Below are 22,887 nucleotides of genomic sequence, written 5' to 3'. Positions count from 1 at the left end.
GCGAAAATCCCTTGGATCAAAGATTCATTAATTAAAAATAAAATGGGTGCTTTTATGGCTTCAAAATCTTACCAATCAGCTCATGGTAGAGCTTTTGAAATTCCTTATAGAGTAACCTCTGTTCATGATTGTTAGAGTTTACCTGGAGATGGCTTGTTTTTTAAGGATAGTTGAGTAGTAATGGATATCATCAGTTTGCCATGGCTTACATTTTGTTCTATGTAATATTTCTGATGTGTTACTGGAAAAAACAATTCAAAATTGTGTCTGAAAATTGAATAAAATTAATTGAAGCCTTCGTCTACTGACTTGGTGTCTTCGACTTTTTCACAGTTTTGGGACTGTAGAATGAGCAGAAGATGCTGCAGATTTCCATGAGTAAAAGACCACCTAAGGTATGTTTTATCATTTATGCTCTCCATTGGTAGATTAATATCAATACTTATTTTCACCATACTATGGTCTGATATACCTAGGTTACAAACAGTTGTTACTACTTTTTCTTGGTTGAGGTTAGTCACAGCATTATCAATTAGGATGGCGGATGTCGGAGTGACTCTAGTAGGATTATCATTAAAACATTCCATGCCTTAGGTTTTGAACAAATTCAGTAATTCGGATCTCTTAGAAAAGTCATCCAAGAGATTAGAGTTGAGGTCACCGTTCAACACAAGTATCCAGTAGTTAGCATATAAGTAACAAAAGAGTTGGTCCAGTTTTTATAAATGCGTGAAAATCCCTTGTTGGTGATCGATAGATGGAGATGAGCAAGCCCTCTGGAGTTTCATGGAAACACACCACACATTCAAAAGTTTTTTCTTCCTTCACAGGCATGTCCATTGAGTTAATAGTACCCTTTATTCTACTAAGCACGATTATGGCCACACCTCAATTTTAATAAAAGTACGGCAGAATGAGCACACTAAAAAATAATTTGAGGGTGAAATAACCATTAGTTCTTCATATTTTAACCAATGCTCAGTAATACACAAAATGATTGGTTCAAAATCGTTTATTTATTTATTGAGCATGATAAACTCTTGTTCAAATGTGACCAAATGGGTATTAGAGGCAAAGCACAGCAATGGTTGGGAACATACCTCAAAAATCGGCAACAAAGGGTAGCTGTCCAGAAGAATGGGAATACCTTCCTCTTCACCATTAGGTGTTGAAAAAGGTGTTCCTCAAGGGTCAGTGTTGGGTCCAACTTTATTTCTCATTTATATAAATGACCTACCCAAAAAATTATGTGTAAATCCTCCTGGTAACTGTGTCTTATTTGCAGATGATGTGAGCTTTGTGCTGTATCAGAAATCCTTTGAAGATTAGATGACTCTAGGTAAAACCATTATTCAAGACATGGGCATGTGGTGCTATGGGAATAACCTTATTCTCAATGAAACAAAAACTCAGGCCATGGTTTTCTCTGCAAAAACCTGCCATTCTGATAAAAGTACTTCTCAGCCAATGTCAAATAACTGTAAAATTATTAACGAGTGTACATTTTTGGGAATATATTTCGATAAATACCTGAAATGGGACCTGCACATCACAAATCTAAGTAAAAAATTAAATTCTGTGGACTATCTTCTTTCAATTCTGAAACATACTGTTAGTATGGACGTTTTAAAAACACTCTACTATGGTCTATTTTATTCTCTTGTATCATACGGTATCATAATCTGAATATCAGTTCAGTAAAGTATTTATTATTCAAAAGAAATTACTTAGGTCCATGTGCAATAAACCCTATAGAGCCCACTGCAGACCTCTCTTTCAAAGCCTTGGCATCTTAACTGTCCCTAGTGTTTTTATTTATAATTCGATAATTTTTGTAATAAAGAACATGCATCTATTCCCATCAAATAATGGCACACACGCCTATGGGACTAGGACAAGAAATCATCTGTGTGTAGTGACTGCTAGCATGACAATGATGTCCAAGGGACCTCATTCTTTGTGCAACCAAATATTCAACAGGCTTCCCATTAGTTTAAAAAAATGAGAAATCACTCTCTATTTTTAAAAATAAGTTATTTATGTGCTTAAATGAAAAATGTTTTTACAGTGTGAACGACTACTTCAATTCTGGGTAATTCTGAATTTTATATTGTGTAAATCCTTAACTATGTGTGTAGGTGTAATTTTATTTTTCTTTTCTCTGGCTAGTAATCCATTTTCTGTACTTCTTGACGTACCCTATACGATTACATAATTGTATGATATTCTGTACCATACTATGTACTTGTCAATTGGGGAAATAAAATTATTATTGTTATTATTATTATTGCCACTTCCAGCTGGTTTACTTTTTTCCTGAGGCACTGAATATTAATATGCGTGATTGTGAAAGGCTGGCTAATTTTGACTAACCCTTCGAGGAGGTCAGGCAGGCCTTAAAAAAAAATACCTACTGACCAAGACATGTTCCGAACAAAAGCCAGGACTTTCCACTATACCTTTTAAGTCTTCACCAACAGATACATGAAAAGAGGAGTAGGTGCCTTTAGCTGCTCGATGTCAAAGTGCTTGCCTGTTATTTTTCTTGATATATGCTTTTTAACTGCTCCAATCGATTAATGCTTCTTTGTAACAAATTAAAAATGTTTGAAATGAAATATGGTTTCTTCTCTCTATAAATATTCTTTCTGTATTTTAAAGTTTAAATATATCAATTGTTACAACTTAATAAGGCAAATTAGTTTGATTTCTCTTTAAATATATTGTCTCTCAGTCACTTTGTAAGTGGGGTTTGCCTGTGTATATTGTTATATAAATAAAATGTATTACCCCAGTAATATAAATTTGTGACTTTAAATACAGTCAGTAAATGTGTGGGAAGGATACCAATTTAAAAAAGAAAAAGCTTTTCGTGGGTCTGACCACTATTTCACTAGGAATTTATTCTTTCCTCAGGAAAAGCATTCCACATTAAAATTAAAAGAATAGAATGCAGTAAGAAAAGAGTTTCAGCAAATTCTGTGGGTGGCTAACATAGTTGTTGTTAGACATACTATATAATGCGTTCCCACGATACATTTCAATTTTTCTTGTTCACTCATCAATTGGGCTTAATGAAAGATTTGTTGCTGGAAGCCATGGTGAAAATGTACCTTCTACAAAAGAAATTTTTCGTAATATGAACAAATTTTCAGTCCCAATGCTTCTGACAAAGAAAAAAAAATATATCCAAAAAGATTGCCTGTAATTGCAAAACATATGAGCACAGGAAATTTTTGATATTTTTTCAAAATAGTGGATAATTCAAAATGAGCTAAGAGGGGACTAGGATAATATTTTTCCAGCTCTCACTGCCTCAACTTTAATTTCTGCTTAAATTCCAAATTTACATTTGCCTCACCAAATTCACATGCCTCTCACATATTTTCTTTACTTCTAAATTGTGTGTACAGGTAATTAATTTGCATTTAATAAATGCTTCTTTCACCAATGCTTTATTCTCTTGATTTCATTTCTCTTCATTTTGCTGCCTAAATTCTTAGACTACTCTACGTGCTTAAGTTAAATCCCTCTTACTTTTTTTGTTTAACTTATTTTCCTCCTTCCTGATGATATCAGTCCTTTTATTTTCTTGTGGTTTAACTACATTCCATATTTCTTGCGTTGCTCCTGAATGAAAAAAACCCATTTTCTGTTTGAATAACTATCATTTGATCATCTCCAAACCTGGATTAATCAGCTGAATGCTTACTTTCTTTCCAAGCAAAATTCCTTTCCATGTCACCCGTTCTTGCTCATTATATATGTAAATGGGTGACAACAATAATTGGCCGCCCTCTTCTATTCCCTAACCTATCACTGCCCATGATGATTCTAACTCTACTACCCCTATACCCCTATCTGGGCTGTCTCATTCATGTACCTGCAGGTTATTAGTAAGTAATGTATTCATTCAGTCTTCTCCGATAGCCTGTATGACTTCTATCAAATTTTTCCACTCTGCTATGTCAAACAACTTCTCACAAAACTTTCTGATAACGCTTGATGGTACGGGGGATCAAGATGGTGCGGTGGCTAACGTACTGGCTTCCCACCCTGAGGGCGCGGGTTCAAATCCCGGCGGTGTTGAATATTTTTCAGAGGTATCTCGATCCCTACTTGAGGTGCTTTGTGGAGGGCACTTTGAGTGAGTACGCCGTCCGTCGGATGGGACGTTAAACTGTGGACCCCTTGGCGCCTTTCGTAAAGGGTAGGCTAATGCCGACGCCGGGTTTCTCTCAACCCTTCATCCTTTCCTGCCCATCCCCTATTGCGCAAATGACCTTAGCTGTCGGTCGCCTCCCCTCAAAACTACTACTACTACGCTTGATGATAGTCTATATTTATTTATGGTAGTGTTACTGACAGGGCATAAAATGTTTCCCCGCCCCCCCTTTCAAAAATTGAATTGATTTTCAAAAGATAGTTGTTTTTAGTATTATATTATCTAGTTAAGATTCTCGAGCTTCCTTTGCATCTTGTGAAATTAAATCTATTGCTCCATAGTCTCCATATTCTATTTCCTTGGTAGTGAGATCAAAATCCATCCAAATAAGTATTTTTCTCAAATTCCTTCCTCGCAAATATTATGTAGTCATCTAGACAAGTTATTTCTTCCATGTTTTCCTGAAGTCCCAAAAACTCTTTTTGAGTATAATTAATTCCTTTGGGAAGAGTTCACCCCAGCCGTACTCTCATAAATGGGCAAAGGATGGGTGGGGGATATTGGAGAAAATAGAAACAGTAAATCGATAAAAATTATAAAATTAAATAATTAACTGAAAATAAGACTAACAATAGTAAAAAACTGAAAATAATTGAAATATTTAAATACCGCAAACGGTTAGAACAATGAAATGGAGGGGGGGAAAAAAAAATTAATTTTTTGAATACTAAAAAAGTGAAAATTAATCACGCATTCTCTAGCTTGGATGTACTATGCAGCAGTGATCCTTGCTAGTCGCATACACTCTCACCCTAACAGGGCTTACGAGAGGTTTCCCTCTGCGTCAGGGGCCCACCAATCACACATATTGAAATAAAATTAAGAAATATAATAAACGAAAAATGATCACGCGCTCTATAGCTCGGATGTACTATATAGCATTGATCCTTGCTAGTCACAGGCACTCACCTTCAATCAGGGCTTAGGAGAGGTTCCCTCTGTGCCAGTGGCCCGTCAGTCACACGTATAATAATAAAGGCAAAATAATCACGCACTCTCTAGCTTTGATGTACTAAGCAGCAGTGATCCTTGCTAGTCGCATACACTCCCACTCTATCAGGGCTTACGAGAGGTTTCCCTCTGCGTCAGGGGCCCACCAATCACACGTATTGAAATAAAATTAAGAAATATAATAAACGAAAAATGATCACGCGCTCTATAGCTCGGATGTACTATATAGCATTGATCCTTGCTAGTCACAGGCACTCACCTTCAATCAGGGCTTAGGAGAGGTTCCCTCTGCGCCAGTGGCCCGTCAGTCACACGCATAATAATAAAGGCAAAATAATCACGCACTCTCTAGCTTTGATGTACTAAGCAGCAGTGATCCTTGCTAGTCGCATACACTCCCACTCTATCAGGGCTTACGAGAGGTTTCCCTCTGCGTCAGGGGCCCACCAATCACACGTAGTGAAATAAAATTAGGAAGTATGATAAACGAAAAATGATCACGCACTCTCTAGCTCGGATTTACCATATAGCATTGATCCTCTTCCCATTATATTTATACGGCCGTAGTTACTGTTCGCTTTGTATAATTAATTCCTTGTTTAGCTTAATTTCCCTTAAGAGTGCTTTTAAACTAATTAACTGGTATTCCTAGCCCCAAGCTATCCTTGTCTATGCCACACTCCCCTTTTCTCTCGAATCTGGTTGGCCCATAATTCTTTAACATTCTCTCATCCATCCTCTTAATCATTTCTACTTTGATCCATCACTTTCACTTAGTGTTCAGCATTCCTTTCTTTTCCATTTTAGTTCTATCAATTCTAGCACACCCATAATGTCAGTGCAGGTACATAGTACATATGGTACTGTAGTAGTACCTGTGGTACTATAGTATCATGTACGGCGTTATTATCAATTAATGCATTAAATATAATATTTTGTTATGTTTATTATTCCTTCTCTGATTCCTCATGCTGATCTTCAAACACCAAAAAGGGGAAAATGATAATTTGGATACAATACCCTTCGTGATGCCCTTGGTAATTCTCTTTTGTTAAAAACTATATAGATACATTAATAATTCCATGTGAGTAGTGAAAACTAAATCACTGAACACTAAGGCTGTTGCTGTTTTGGAAGAAATTCTGCAGTAGCCATATGGTATGGACTAGAATCCCCAGGAAGTTACTGGCCATATGACCTAGAATGATGTTTTTGGGTTATTGTAGCCAGTAGCTACGCAAGTCACCTGTATTTGTATCTCACAATCCCCTTTATTCACCGACGATAGTTGGTCATGTACCCTCCATAATTCCTAATCTGGCATGCATCTTGATGCACAAGCAGTTTTAAATTTATGTGTGTTGTGACATTGATATGTGTTTGGTCAAAGAATAAATATTACTTAGTTTTCAATGAGTATATCTCAACGAAAATTTCAATAATTATAGGTTTAAGAATAATAATATTATAGAGATACATCTATAGGCTTAGTAGTTGTGGCTGCATATGCAGAAAAACCCCTTCCTTGAAAATATTTTCTACAATACATTGGGCTAGCCTGCAAGTGGGTTTTTCAGTCTACAGTTTGCTATATATTTACATTTCCTAAGGGTTTTTTAGTGGTAAAAGTTACGATGCCAAGAAAAACTGAAGGGTGAATTCGCATTTTACTTTGAATGAGCGCGAATGGCGATAAGCATGACAGCGCCAAAGCGGAGTAACGTGCAACTAGTGATAATTTTTAATGGTTGACCCGCAAATGTATCTGTGCGACTTGTATTTGAAGGAAATTATATGCTCAACTTTTAAATATCGATTCATTGTTGTGAATAACTCATTTGACGTTTCCTTATTTGTTTACAAAAATAGCTGTGAAAATGGTTCGGATTTCAAGATGAACTGGCAGTAAATGCAGGGCATTGCTCCGTTTGTGGAACATGTAGAACAAAAGAAGCTATGTCCTACTTCTTTATTACTCTCTGGAGAAAAGTGGTTTCGTAAAAATGACTCCTTCCTCAGAAATATTTGTTTCAATAAAAGTAATCTACACATGAGTATTATGGATGAGGATGCTGATTTACGCGAGCAGATTTTCCACAATAATGTCCGCGAGAATATTGCAAGTATTTTTGTGCTGAATAGTGCTTGGATTCAATATTTTTATTTCCTTTGTGTCATGTATAGTAAACGTTGTTAATAAAAGCATTCACCGGTGCTCAAGTCCTTATTCTTTGATACAAGTTAAGCAGCGTGTGCCTGTGGGTGATAAATTTGGATCGCTTTTCAGATCTTTCTTCTACTCTTCCTCTTTCTGTGTGCATCAAGCTATGTGATAATTCTGAAATATAAGAAACGAGATAGGGAAGACTACTTATGTGGGGATGAAGACGAGGCGACAGTTAGCAAAATTAGGTAATTATGACTGATTTTTTCTATATTTTGTCAACGATGGTGAACAAGCTAAACAAATGTTTCTTCATCCCTTTTTTGTCTGAGTTCCCAACAATTGTCGACTACTTTTAGTGAATCATTTGTCTTTCCGCTTTTTTTTCCAGCTCACCTCCAATTATTCTTGGGTTCGGATTCAAAACCCGTGCAATTGTTTTTATTCCTCAATTCAGTGTAATCTATGTAATGTTGCATCTTCACTTACGCTCTGATATTAGGGTCAGTCTACGCCAAATTGAACATGCTCCCAACTTCACCGTGATCATACCCAATAACCCAATGGAATAAGTGACCCGTGGATCAAGTGATTCATAATATTTTCCGTTGTCCTTGTTTTACTACTAGTTGACCAATAATAATGACATAATAATTTATTAAATCTCGAATAAAGTTGGATCCTCGAGAAAAGAATATTTTCGTTGGAAAGGGGGGTCGCGGTAGTCCAGCGGTAGAGCGTTGGACTACTGACCAGAGGGCTTGGGTTCTGTTCCCTGGCAAGCCTCTCTGGGCACGTTCAGCCCCACCCAAATTTTTGGGTACCAGGCCTTCCAGTGAAACCATAGCCGGTACAGGGAAAGAAACTGGCCCCCCTACCCTGATGTGTGAATTTCACTCGCCGTTAGGCGTAGTACTGCTCCATCACCTACTAAACCGACTTTCGGGTTGATTACTGTGGTTATGGTAATAATGTAAAGGGTATTTTTTTATCATTTTAGTAATGATTTAGGAGTAAGGTAGTGTGAAGTGACAGGGTTTATCCAAAACCAAAGATTTTTTTCTCTTAAAATAAACACCCATATAAGAGTAAATATCACTGTCACTGTATTAAATCCTGAGGATATAACATTTCTGTCAAATGGTTTGACATATTAGCAAGCTTAATGTAATTATCAAACGTTGAAAGCAGGGAATGGCCAGCCGATATTAATAATGGGGTTTACCAAATAAAAACTTAAAATAAACTTAAAATATTTTCGCCCATCGTTGTTAATCATATCGGTGAAGGTTTTCTATACAGAAATCAATTGTTTAGGGAAAAGGGCACATATAACTATTACCCTCACCCAGATGCAAGATGACATAGGAGGCCAGGATTCATCAAAGTCATGTATTAAGGCTCAAGGGACTCAATATGTCAGCCATGAGATTTAACTGCTATTTACTTTTCCCTTCAAATGCTTATTTATTATTGGCTAAATAGTTTATATGCGGCTGGAATAAAATAAATAGATATTACTAGAAGCAGGATATATATGAATATATACATATAGATATAGAAGAAGCAGGATGTATACCATCTTTGTTGGGTATTTTAAACATATGTCCCTGATGAAAAATGTTATCATGTTTATCAAAACATTTGATATAGAGTTGACTTAGTTTAACTTTACAATATAAGCAAGAAATATTTGTTTATGTGCATACATGTAGATTCAGAAATAATGTAGGTTTACCACCTCCAAGTTAAACCCTATGAAACTCACATAGCCGTCCAGACTCATGATTTGTTTATTTTCACAATGCTTACGATGGCTGATCATTGTGTTCTCTCTCCCTTTCAGTTGGTTTTATAGTGATTTTATAAACTTGCATTGTCAGAACAGTATACATTGCCTCAGGAGTGCACATGGTGAGACCCTCAGGCCCATTGCTAGTGCTGATGTTACTGATTTTGTACACTTTCTTTGCTTTGGGATGTATGATTATTTGTTTTTGGATATATTTGGAACATTTTTTGTAAGCTTGAAAGGTCTATGCATCATTCTACAACTCTTGTGATAGCATTCAAAGGAGGCAACTGATTAGACAGGTATTACAGTCCTGTTGGAAAGTTGATACTACAGTAATCTTCCCTCAAGGAAACATACATATGAAATTTGTAAATTATTTAGGTTTTTTTAAAAAGTATTAGGCAAATCATAAGTACAAGTACTGATATTCTGTGTACCATAAACAAATATTGTGCATGGAAAACTACTGTGAAAACAACTTTTCCCTTTACGTGAGTTGATTTTCAACCCAACTTTCAGAATGGCACATGAGGTTTTAGGTAGAAATAAAGTCTTACCAAAACCTTTAATGAATAATATGTCAGGCAAAGCAAAGTTTTGTATAATAAGTGGGATATAATGTGTCCCAAAACTTTGAGTCTAAGGTGGACAAAGATACAGGTGAATTTAGTAACATGGGAAATAAAACTGAGGGGGGAAATAAGAATAGTTTTGCAAGAGAATTGAAAGATTATAGGTGAAAATGTTTAATGCCTATGTGTTTTGAGAATACAGATTTCCCGTGAAATGAATGCCTCAAATACATCATTTAGAGTTTTATAAATATTTTATGCACAACTTTCCCATGGCTATTCTCTATTGCTAAAATTTCATATTTAGAATATCATTTGTGTGCATCACTTCAAGTGAAAATTAAGTATTCATCCGTGTCCTTAGGCTTTTGAATTTAATTTGGTGAATGTTAATTTAACTGTTTACCATTAAAATAAGCATTATTTTTGAGTTTTTGCGGTATTTGCTAGCCTATGCACAAGCTTACCCATACTTGGCTATTGTGAAAGTTTGTCCCACACTACTTATGTAGATCAGACCACAAGGATAAAATAAGGGAGGTAGATTCCAGGGCAGATAGATTAAAATACTCATTCTTTCCCCGACCAATCAGGAATCATAATAGTAAGAAACCGAAATCACTTTAGAAATATTAAAAACAATTAATTCACAAGTTGGAATGTAATTAACTATTGCAAAGACATCAGGTATATTTGTAGGTGCATATGAGTGTCAGTTGGTAGTTTGTGTGTTTGCCTGTGGATTGGTTGCAAGGGTTTTTTCATGAAGCTATATTATGCTTTGTTTATGGTTTGTATAAATTTGTGGCTATTGCTTGAGGGTTTTTTTCTTGATTAGGGGTGCTGCCCTTACAACCCTTGCCACATGCCCTTGCAGCAGGTTGTGAGGTATTATGTAGATGTAGAAGTAGATGAGAGTGAAATCAAGAAATGTGCCTGATATGCTCAGCATAAATTTATGTATCCAACTAAGAGTTATCCAAGTAGGGTTAACAGGCAGTGAACCATAGAACAATGAAAAACCTCATGACTAATCAAAAGAACTGTATAGGTAGGCTATTTTATGCTGGGAATCCCTCAAAATTTCAAGTTTTGAGTTTCTTATTTTTGAATTGATTTCAGATGACGGTGATGTCAGTTTTTTGTTCATCCAGTGTTAGCTTTTGTATATGATCCAGTTGTCTTAAACTAAGTAAATTATGATGTATGACCAATCAATTAATGTCTTTTAATGTATAGTTCTTATTTGAAATAAAAAGATGAAGCTACCCATAAACGCAAACCAATATATTCGTGCAACCACTTCAGGCATGGCAACTGGCTGACTTACGGGTACAGCAATAGAAAAATCTTGTACTGCATTGAATAAGATTCATAAGCGGTATGAGATTTTTTTTATATTAGTTATAGTTACATTTTACAATTAGGTGCATGTCTCATAGTCTAAACCACTTCGTACATTTTATTAGTTAGCCATGTATACCAAAATATATTATTAAAAGACAATCTTTAATGCCAGGTGTAACATAATGCATGACTATTAGAAATCAAAACCTCTATACCTGGCATGAACATGACTACATCAATCAGCCTAAAGGTTGGCTTGATAGGTGAGGGTACATCTCATCTAATACTAAGATGAGCGGTATGTGAAATTCATGCATCAGGGTAAGGGTAGGGGCAATGTTCCTTTCTCTGTGCCACCTGTACTTTCCCAGAGAAATTTGGTACCTGAAAAATTACACAGCTTGGGTGAAGTTGAGAGTTTTCAGGGGCATCACCCAGTGTTGAATCCAAGCCCTTAGTTGCCTCGATAGCCTAGTGCTCCACCCTAGGACTACCATGGAACAGGCATGGAAAACCTTATTGTTCCACTTCCATTGACTCATTTGCTTAGCTACAGTAATAATGTAAAATTAACACATTTGGGTCCGGTGGCCAGTGCCCTTCCCTCAACAGCCTGCTGTTTCTTGTGAAGGTGCTACTCAAGTATTTGGAAAGTTTTTGTAAAGCTGTGGGTTCCCTGAGTGTTCTCCATATTGAACCAGGGTCCTCTGGCCAATAGCCCAGTGCTTTAACTGCTGGCCTTCTATGACTCTCTTTCTCCTCTGCTTGAGATTCCAAAGTATTTTCAGGGATTTTCAGGATCCGAGGATATCCACAAGCGCTTTTACTGTGTTTAATAAATAGTAAAATGAAATGGGTATTTTCTCTCCTTTCATTAATGGTTTATACATATTTAAATTATACAGTGCGACTTGTTCAAAAATATTTTTCAACGTTCTGTTTTGATGGAATACATAGGGGCATCAATGGAAAAATAAATGTAGTGTAATGTATTATTAGTTTATAGTGTCGTAGTGTTAAATAGTTGCACAAATAATCTTATGTATTTTATATCTAATTACATGTCAGCATCTTGCTTTGTACAATTTCACTGGCAGTATCAGTGGGAGCAGTTCTTCTTTTACCAATGTCTATAGCAGGAAATGAAGTTCTCCTACTCTACCCAAAGAGCTATTATGTTAAATGGCTAAATACTTCTCTTGTACAAGGTATTATTCAAATTTTTGTTTACTATCTCAATTTTATTTTTAATATTTATGAGATTTAATATTTTTCTCTTTTAGAATGATTAAACATACTTGCCCTTAATGTAGCACGTGTTAAAATAATTGAAATTGATTATACTTGATTAGCAAACATATATGAGGAATCTCTTCAAAAATGTAACTGTGCATGATTGTCAGTTTTGTGTGTGGAATGTTTTTAGTTGAAACCCATTTGAGAATTAATGTGGGGGCAACCAGCCAAAATGATATGTGCTATCCATGTTTTTCAACTAACAAATATTGTACCCAATGTTTCTCTGTGGTCTCTGTAAGTTATAGGTCTTCTTTTATATCCTTTGGGATGCAATTGTAGCATATTTAGCATGGGAAATTTACATTAAAAGCAACATAGCTTAGAATTTGAAATTTTTATCATTAGTCTTTTCAAAGAACACGTAGGTTTAATGTTCTTCATAATGTATATAAAAGTACTTTTCAGACTGACGCCTCTTTAAAAAAATTGATGAATTGTATTAAAGTAATATATCATTTCAGATAGTTCACAAACTGCAATTTGTTGAATTGGTAGTTTGTTATTTTTGATCAGTAGCTATCTGTTTGTTAGGTCCCTTATTTTTAGAGTAAATTTCAGTAATTCATGCCAATATAATTAGACATTTGATGTTCTATAGGGATCCTATCTTGGATCACTTTTTTGTTGCCATTAATGATGTTCATGATGTATTTTCTGAATCAAAAAATCATGTATAATTATTGTTTAAACTGTAGTCTCCTTAAGCCATCATTGTTTAAAATCCTGACCTATCCACTAAAAGTAATAAGAAAATTATTTTTTCAAGGTTTTTTGTTCAAAATTCTCTATTCTTGAATAGATTAGCATGTTATTCTTTATAATTTGAATTTCCATATTTACCAACATGGTTTGGGCCTTGCTTATATTTACCTATTCTTGATTTCTGCAAAAGTTCTTGGTCCATTTATCCCCCACCTTGATACATAGGTCAGCAAATGACAAGTTATTGTGTAGATTTCAGTTCCCAAGTGTATAAAATTTCTAGATTTTTTACCAATGTCGTAGGTGAAGTTAACTAGATTTTTCTAACTTCATTTCAACAAAAAATGTGTCCATTGCAACCAACCATTCAACACAACTTAAGGATTTGTTCAAAGTCAAAATGATTGTAATGTGAATAGAAGGGTGGATAATACTATGGCCACCAAGTATGTTTCCTAATTGGAAATTAGTTTTTCAATGGCTGACATTGCCACTGTCTTCATGGTGAAATCAGTTCCCTTCTCTGCTGTGCACCTGGAAAATCTTAGTGAATAGCATTTTTTAATGTCATGAAATATTTAGAAGAGTACTTTTTTCTGTAGTGCCATAACGAGTGGTTCATACTTTTTCTTACCTTGAAAAAGTTTACATTTTGCCATGGTCAGGTGGAACTTCATCATGATAGGGTATCATGATGAAGCTCATCCAAGTTATTAATTGCTATCTGAGTTATCCTTCTACCTACTACCTATCCTTATCTTTACTACCTCGTAGCTCATTTTTCTGACCTTTTCCATTGCTTTGTTTCATTATTCATCCATGGCATTCCTCTGTAATTTTCCCCTCATATGCTTCCTTCAGGTATGGTTTACAGTGAGCTTTTATAACCCTGGATATGTTCAATTGGTTTCTTTCCTAACTCTTCAAGTGAATTTTCATTTGTTACTGTATCCATTTTGTTTCATTCATTCTTCTGTAGGACCTGATTTCCTTTGCTTCCAATCTTCTTTTCTCCTATGCTCCTATCATCAATTTCTCACAGCCATGGAAGAGTTGTGTCTGCTTATAAAAAACCTTCCTCACCATTCTTATTTTGCTTCCTTACTTTGTTCCCCTTGCTTCTTACATCAATGCTGATGCTCCAGCCTAAATAGCAGAACTCTATGACTTTTCCAATTCTTACATGGAGATATCTACTCTAGTTTGACTTCTCACCATTACCGTAGTTTTAACTTCTTTAGTTTGAGGTTATACTTTTCTTCCCCTTTTCCACATTGTCTAGTATCCTTTTCAGGGAGTATATCCTCTCAGGAAGCACATCGGTATCATCTACAACGCTCAGCATACTAATCCTTTCTCCATGTATTTATAAATCATTTCTTATCTTTTCCTTGATCTTGTTATTACCGTCTTATTGAACGCTTTATACATCATAAAAAGCAAGGTTGTTCATTAGTCTCAACTTTTCTTTATTTTAACTTTTTTGTTTTTACCAAAGATAAACAGTGCCATCTGCTCTTTATACAAGGTTTGTATAAAAAGTATTGATAGCAATTTTTTCATGAGGTCTGAATGAAGGGAGTCCAGACTGTCAGTTAAGTGTGCGCACGATCACAGATTGTGTTGGCATTGATAAGATGAGAGTGTATACCATTATCTCTGAAAATTTGGCAATGCAAAAGATCTGTGCTAAACTCTTCCCAAAGGTCTTGATGGATGACCAAGAGCAGAGTCAAGTGTCTGCTTGCAAAGGCCTTCTGCAATGACATCATGACAATTCCCAAATCCCCTTACGGACTTGACTTGGCTCCAGCAGACTATTTCCTATTCCCCAGAGTGAAATCCTCCCTCAAAGACTCCATCATGGGCCCTTAAGTACCTTCAAAGGAGCTTGCATGCGTACCATTCAGGACATTCCGGAATTTGCCCACCAGGGAGACTTTGAGTCATGGAAAAGCCGCTGGCAAAAGTGTATCAACACTCAAGGGATGTACTTTGCAGAAATTTAAGGCATTATAACTCTGGAATAAATCTGTTTTTCCAAATTTTTTCCCGATACATTTTATGCAAACAATGTATATGAGGGTGGTTTACATAGTCAGTAAAATATGAAAACTACTGAATTTTTTTCCAGCAGCCCTCTTTTAGCTTATACATTTCATCTTACACTTCCAGTTTTTTGATTTTTTCAAAATAATGTGATTGTTATGACTCCATAAAATAGGTATCTGTTTCCACAATCACCTCTTCATTCAAATAATGTTTTCTCACCAGTAATTTCTTTATGTTCAAGAACCAGTAGTTGTTCAAGGGTGACAAATCTGGAAAATAGCTGGAATGAGAAACAATTTGGAATTCCATACAATTTGAGGTGGTGTGCACTAGTGTGTTATGATAGAAACAGATGGAAAAGAAAGCAAACAGTAAAAGAGTACTAGGCAATTTGAGGAATGGGAGAGGGTTGTTGGGAGAAATCCAAAGAAGGCATGTAAGGTGGGTGTAAAGCATTTTGTATGGCTATGGAATGTGGAAGACTGTGATAAAAGGGAGAGTATTAGGCAAGTAAGAAGGGAGGAAAAGAATAAAATTATCATTGCTGGGGTCCTGAATATAGGTGTCTCAAAAAATAACAGCTCTACTCAGAAGCTAAAAGAAATACTTCTCTGCTATAGTATTAAGTGAACTATTTATACCCCAACCTGAGAGTCATTTCACTCCAAAACTGTTATTGAGAACATAGCTGTGAATCTAGCCGAGCATAACTTCAAATCTCTAGTTTTAGAAACTATTATCTCAGACCATCATGCTCAAATTATTGAATTTAATTCACACACTATAACCGATAGAAGTGAGAGAAATGCAGATACTGTCTACACACGTGTATACTCACAGGAAAATATGAATTTATTTAAATGGGAGTTAAAAAGTGTTGACTCTGCAGCAGTACTAAATGCGAATCTTGTTACAAACAAGTTCAAAGAATTTCAATCAATTACCACTGGGATATTTGTTACCCATTGAAAAAGCTAACCATAAAAAATAAATCGGCAACTAAACGATATAACTGGATAACAAATGAGGTTCTGACTGCTAGAAATAGACTTAACTACCCAACTATTTCTAGTAAAGTGAATACTAGGCTGATACCCTTAAAAAATTAACTGAAGTCCGAGTACAGGATGCTGCTTATAAAACCAAAAAATAACAATATCTAAAAAATTATTTCAAATTCTACCATTCAAACAAAAGCATTGTTGTCCTTAGTCAAAAATGAAAATTCCAGTAAAATATTAGACTCCGGAAAAAATAATGCTTCTCCATAACAATTGATGGAAAAGAAATCAGCAATCCTCAAAATATGGGAAACGAATTCGATAATTTCAATTTATAGATATCATTGGCGAAAAAACAGTACAGAAAAACATTCTAAATGATAGCATAGAAAAAGTAATGTTCATAAGTGAATCAATTTACTTAAAGCCCACCACAGAAAATGAAGTTAGAAATGTATTCAAGAAACCAAAAAATCCAGTGGGCATAATGGCATATCAAATTATCTAGTAAAACTTTGTCAAGAATCCTTCATTTTACCTATTACCAATATAGCCAATGAATCGTTTCTAACTGGGCAATTTCCTGAAGAATTAAAAATAACCTAAGTTATTCCACTGCACAAAAAAGGAGTCAAAGACCAACTGAATTATTGCAGGCCAATCTCACTAATTTCATGTATTTCTAAAATACTTCAAAAATTGATGGAAGAAAGACTATTAAAATTCCTCATAAAAAATAAAGTTCTTTCTCAGTCGCAGCATGGTTTCACAAAATATTGAAACTGCAAGTAGTTAGTATGTAACTAAAATTGCCCAAGCTTTAAATGTAAAAAGCATGTGATTGGGGGATAAATATGGATCTATCAAAAGCCTTTGATTCTGTGAAATCCAGCATTCTTTTGACTAAAGTAGGACACAATGGTATCAGTTGAGCAGCTCATCTCTGGCTGGCATCTTTTTTGGAAAACAGGAAATAGTATGCAGAAATTGTCGGAAAAAATGGTGCTACCTTCAAATCAACAATGAAAACTCTTAAATATGGTGTTCTACAAGGTTCTGTATCAGGGCCTCTACTTTTCCTGATGTATATGAATGACATTGAAAAAGCCATAATCTCTCCAGAGAATAATAACATGGTGCTCTATGCAGTCTATCAGCAGGTCATACTAAATCATCTCATTTGGAAATAGATATGTATGTTATGGTGAATTCAGTTGCTCAATGGCTGCATGACAATAATTTATTACTGCATTCAAGAAAAACAGTTTACTTAGTATTTAGTAATATAGACCTTCAGTCAAATATTTCTGTAGAAAGAGGAAACCAATTGATTTCTGAGTTGGAAAATACCAATTTCAGGGTTTAGAAATGGAAAACAAGTTAAGCTGGAGGTTCCAAATGGAAATATGTATTCATAAAATTATGCTCAGCCCTATTCCATTTAAAAATCTTGCTAACTATTGTAATACAGAAGCATTAATCTCAGTATACCATGGTATATTTGAGTCCATAGCTTGAAATGGCATCGTATGCTGGGGGAGTTAAGCACATGGAAACATCAACAGAATACTCGCCATTCTAAAAGGTGCATTAAGGGTTATATTTATACTAAATGCAAGAAAATCCTGCCGGGAGTATTTCATGTCACAAAATTATGACCATTCCCGGTATATATATATATGTATAATGTGATTCTGTATGCCTGCACCATAACCCCTTCTCAGGTCAGAAATAGGGATGTTCACAAGTATGGCACCAGGGGTAAGGATAATCTAACTACAGCACATGAGTTAATAACTCCCTCTTAGCTGTCTTACTCTCATACCTGATGTTACTCTCCAATTAATGAAATTAAAAACAGTAAGACATTTGTTTCATTTTGAAAGAAGCAATGATTTTTTTATTAAAAGTACATTTTAAATTTAACTTGGCTGCAGAAACAATTGTTACTAAAGTGTCAGTGATGTAAATAATGCCTCCATTCTAGACTTACATGTATGTAATTTTGTATTTTATATGATGTTATAATATTCTTATATGTTAGATATATCTTACGCTATAACCTAAATTTGGTCATTGAATGAGTTACTAAAAATGCTCAATGTTTATATCTAGTTATGGTATTTATTTATCTATAATTTTTTTTATTTGGTAATGCTTACGGTATGTACAAATATATTGTGAATGTATTCTCTAGTGGGTGTTAGCAGCCTTTGATAATAAACAAATTATCAATCCTTATGTAGGGGATCAAAACAATATCTGCAATCTTGGAAAATGCTCTATGGCTTAGCATAAAACTCACCAGCCATGGGTTTGCTAAACTTAAGGTTTATAAATAAACTATGATATAAAAAAGATAAAATTTAGTGTTCATTTATATAATTTAATGTTTTCTCCAATTGACCAACGGTAAAAAAGTTTTACTTTTATCATACATGTCATAAAGTATTTTGACCATATATCGGTGCAATTGGCACTGTTAATTTAATTGCATTAATGATGTACATTCTATAATGGCATCAAAACAGAAGTATCAAAATATAAAGATGTATAAAAAGTATGGCAATATGTATAAATAGTAGATTATTTATAGTGTATTCACAAATAAATTATCATAGAACTTTTTTCAAAAGCAAAATTTCGCTGGAGTTGAATCCACTTTCTTTTCATGACTAATGTTTGCATACAGTATTGTATTCCTTGCACATTGGTAGAAGTGGTTAGCTGCGGCAATATTTGTTTTTTTTAATAGAATGAAACAAGTTTGTTTAAATTTTGTTGCATAAAAATGTAATTTACGGAGGATTACACTTTTTTCCCATAATTTATTATTTCTCATAAGAGCATAAATGTATGCCGTGTCCCTTCTTCTTACGTACAGCACTACAAGGCCATAAAAATTTGACAGGATTTTATGTGATTTATAATTTTTGTACCTTGGATTTATTTATATTCCCTGGTGAAAAGAATTCTGAGGAATTGTTAAGGTGTTTCCTTGCATAAGGTGTCCAGACAATACCTCCATATTCAAGTTTAGTCTTAATCAAAGCATTATGTAGCATTATCAAAACTTTACAATTCTGAAAGACTGACGTACTTCTTGTTATGAAGCCCAGTGTTCAATAAATGGATGTCACTTTGTTTTCAATCTGAGGTACAAAGGTAAATTTTTATCAAAAGTTACTCCTAGTCCCAATTATGCCTGCTCATTGTTTTTTTTTGTCTTACAGGACTCTGGAATTATATATTCCTCTTTTCTAATCTCTCATTATTCGTACTGCTACCATTTGCATATTTGTTCACGGAGTCAGAAGGATTTACTGGTTATCGTAAGGTAAGGATTTTTTATAAAATGCAGTCTTTATTTATTTACATGAGACACTGCATAGATATAAAACTGGATTGATATATGCTGTAAAACTTTTATCTCTCCATGTGATTTTCATGACCATGTTTCATTGCAACAATTTCAGAGTGTAAAATTCATTCGCCTTGACTGGGATTCAAACCCAGATCCCTCAATATCCGGTCGAGTGCTTTAGCCAGGTAAGCTTTCAAGGTGTCCTCTTAAACTCTGAAATTTTGGGGCTTTTGAAGGAACAAGATGTTGTGACAAAGTGCCAAACATACAATGTCACAGGCATTCGTAGTCATGCGCGACACACCAGCTTAACTGGCTAAAGCACTCGACCTGATATTGAGGGATCTGGGTTTGAATCCCAGTCAAGGCGAATGAATTTTACACTCTGAAAATTGTGCATTGAAATGCAAATTAGCGGATGACTCCTTTAAAAGTTACTGTTGCGGCATCTCCCGCAGTTTCTTTGGACCATGTTTCATATTTGGTTGGTATTCAATGCTTATGTATTTTGAGAGAAACTGTGGAAGAAATTAAATGACTTGAAAATTGGGCTACAATAGTGTGTTAGTAGTTATGTTGATGTTGTCATCATTTTTATTTTAATGTTACAGTGGTGATGGTGGAACAATTACCTATTATTTACCTTCTTATTCCTGAGGTTGCCTATATATTTCCGACCATTTCCGTTTGAAATCAGGCTGATCTCATCAGTTTATGTTAGGTCACCTCCAATTTTTTCTTTAAATATGGCAGTTACTTCTTGAGAAAATAATTATTCCAAAAGGATTTCAACTCAACATCTAGAGGGAAAATCAAATGTCATTTTGAGGCTGGGAAAAATCAAGTTTTAGATTCTATTACTTTTCATTTTTTTCTAACGTCTGCATTTTTGCCTTTAAAGAGAGAAACAGATGAAATCTGTTGAACATTGTTCATTGAATCAGTTGAATATTAAATATCTGTACCTTTCTCAGGATTGAGCAATGACTGTCGTGGGTTTATAAATATATATATATTAAAAGCATATACATATTATATATATATATATATATATATATATATATATATATATATATATATATATATATATATATATATATATATATATATATATATATATATATATACATATACATATATACATATTTACATAATTAGTTATAACAAAATATTTCTTCCTGGTGGCAATTCTCTCCTATCTCCCTGCTTCCTTCGTTCCCCTACATGTCATTCCTCTGACTCAGAACTTCTAGGCTTCCCCTTTCTAATTCTAGGGATTTGCAAGTGCACCCTTGCCACCTTGGAGAAGCAATGTAAAAAGAGGGAGGGGGAGCATCAAGCCAAACAGTGACTATTGCCATAGGGTAGTCTCAAAGTGTTCGGGATCTACATCTACACAATACCCTGCAAGCTGCTGCAAGGGTGTGTGGCGGGGGGTGTTAGGTCACCACCCGTAAATAGGAACAGTACCTTATGCAAAATCAACAACATGGAAAACTGCACCCATAGCTGCGCACACACTCATGCGAAAATCCCTTCATCCAACACTCATGCAAGCACATATACCATAAACCAACCAACAACTGCACCCCAGGATGAATCACGAAAGCCATCCAACAACGCACAAGGCAGAACATAACAAGCAAGAAGGTGAAATTCAATCACCACATGAACATGCAACACAAATTGCTCTCCTCCCTAAGGAGACTGTGAAAGGTAGGGAATGCAACCCAACATTGCAGGTAGCGGGTGGGTCCCCCCACGGAGAGGGACGAGGGTTTGAAGGGGAGACTTAAAAACAGATGAACAGAACACTAATGAGGTCTTTCGGAAAGAATGGGTTTTGACAACAAAACACAAGAGGTTAGTGATTGAGCATGCAATTGAATAGAACTAATTATTCCCTAGACGCTGAGCAAGTGGAATTTTTGCTATCTATAACCCTGCAGTTGCTATCCTGTATTGTCCGTGGGAAAAAGGAGTCCTTAAGTCGGCTAGTTCTGGTATCTATTTCCCAAATTTTATATACATGATCCAAGCGACAAATGTATGTTGGAGTGCAAATAATTTGCGAAACTTCGGTGCTAAAACATGGGGATCTGAATGTATTTAGTAATTTCAATCTTGCATTGAATCGTCTCTCTTCTGATGATTCCTACCCCAACTCCATAAGCATTTCAGTGTTGCTTTTCGTTTTACCGTAAGAATTTTTAACAAAACGGGTTTCTCGGCATTGAACCTCCTTAATTACATGAATGATAGTGGGATGGTGTGGTGGCTAACATACAGGCTTCTCACCCTAGAGGGCCCAGGTTCAAATCCTGGAGACAACAAATATTTTTCAGTAGTATCCTGATCCCTATTTGAGGTGCTTTGTGGAGAGCACTTTGAGTGAGTACGACATCTGTCGGATGGGACCTTAAACTGTGGAGCACTTGGCACCTTTCAACGAGATTAGGCTAATGGCAATGCCGGGTTTCTCTCCTCTTCCTTTCCCAACCATCCCTAATGGGGCAAATGACCTTAACTGTCAGTCGCCTCCAAAAAAAACCACTACTATGAATATTTTGCAGTGCTTATTTGAACGTAAAGATTTATTTTTTGAAGAAAACATTGGGATGGTGAAATCAAGTTGTAATAAATCTCCAGTTTTTTTTCTGCTGTGCTGAAAATGACATGGCTATTAAAATGTGAGGCTAAACTAATTTTTATCATGGACAACAGAAACTTATTTCAATTCATTTCAATAGTGTTCCACCACACATTTAATATACGAGGGTCATCCGGAAAGTAGTACCCGTTCGTGAAATAAAGACACAAAAGTAAATATTAACAAACATAAAAAATTTTATTTGAAAGAGGATACTTTAAACTACTTCTCAACATAATCTCCAAGCAAATTAAGGCATTTGTCATAACGTGTGACAAGTTTCTGTATTCCTGCTGCATAGTCCTTCGCCGCCAGCTCATTGAGATACGCGAGGGACCCATCTTGAACAAATTTTTGCATAATGCAGATGGTGTTTAACAATTTCATGAACAATTGTTCGAGAAACATTGGGAAAATGCTCACAGATGTCATCAATTGTGACGCGCCGATCGTTCCTCACGAATTCGTCAACTGAGCTCACCAGTTGGTCTGTAATGACAGACGGTCTCCCCGAACGCTCATGGTCGTGTGTGTTCCCCCTCCCCATGTTGAAGTTGCGACACCACCGCCGAACAGACGACTCGTCCATTACATTGTCTCCATACACCTCCTTTAATTGGCGATGAATATCACATGGGCGAACGTTTCTTGCATTGAGGAATTTAATCACTGCCCTCACTTCACAACTGGCGGCGTTCTCAATTTTTTTAAACATTGTAAACAATCACAGAAACAACACAGGCAATGCTAGCGTCACGCAACTTG

General features: G+C 35.4%; 1 protein-coding gene across 1 annotated transcript in view; it reads left to right on the top strand.

Annotated features, from left to right (window-relative positions):
* The first annotated feature begins 6,926 nt into the window (after positions 1-6,926).
* Positions 6,927-22,887, top strand: part of lili (LMBR1-like protein) — a 34,667-nt gene continuing 18,706 nt past the window's right edge. Inside the window, exons 1-4 of the mRNA XM_071587431.1 lie at positions 6,927-7,295; positions 7,464-7,588; positions 12,123-12,262; positions 19,342-19,445. Coding sequence (XP_071443532.1) covers positions 7,086-7,295; positions 7,464-7,588; positions 12,123-12,262; positions 19,342-19,445 — 579 coding nt within the window. The 5' untranslated portion in view covers positions 6,927-7,085. The remainder of the gene's footprint in view (positions 7,296-7,463; positions 7,589-12,122; positions 12,263-19,341; positions 19,446-22,887) is intronic.

Source organism: Hetaerina americana, unplaced genomic scaffold (assembly GCF_022747635.1).
Source record: "Hetaerina americana unplaced genomic scaffold, ioHetAmer1.1.p SCAF_3, whole genome shotgun sequence".
NCBI classification, from domain to species: domain Eukaryota; kingdom Metazoa; phylum Arthropoda; class Insecta; order Odonata; family Calopterygidae; genus Hetaerina; species Hetaerina americana.
This window is presented reverse-complemented; position numbering and strand designations above follow the sequence as displayed.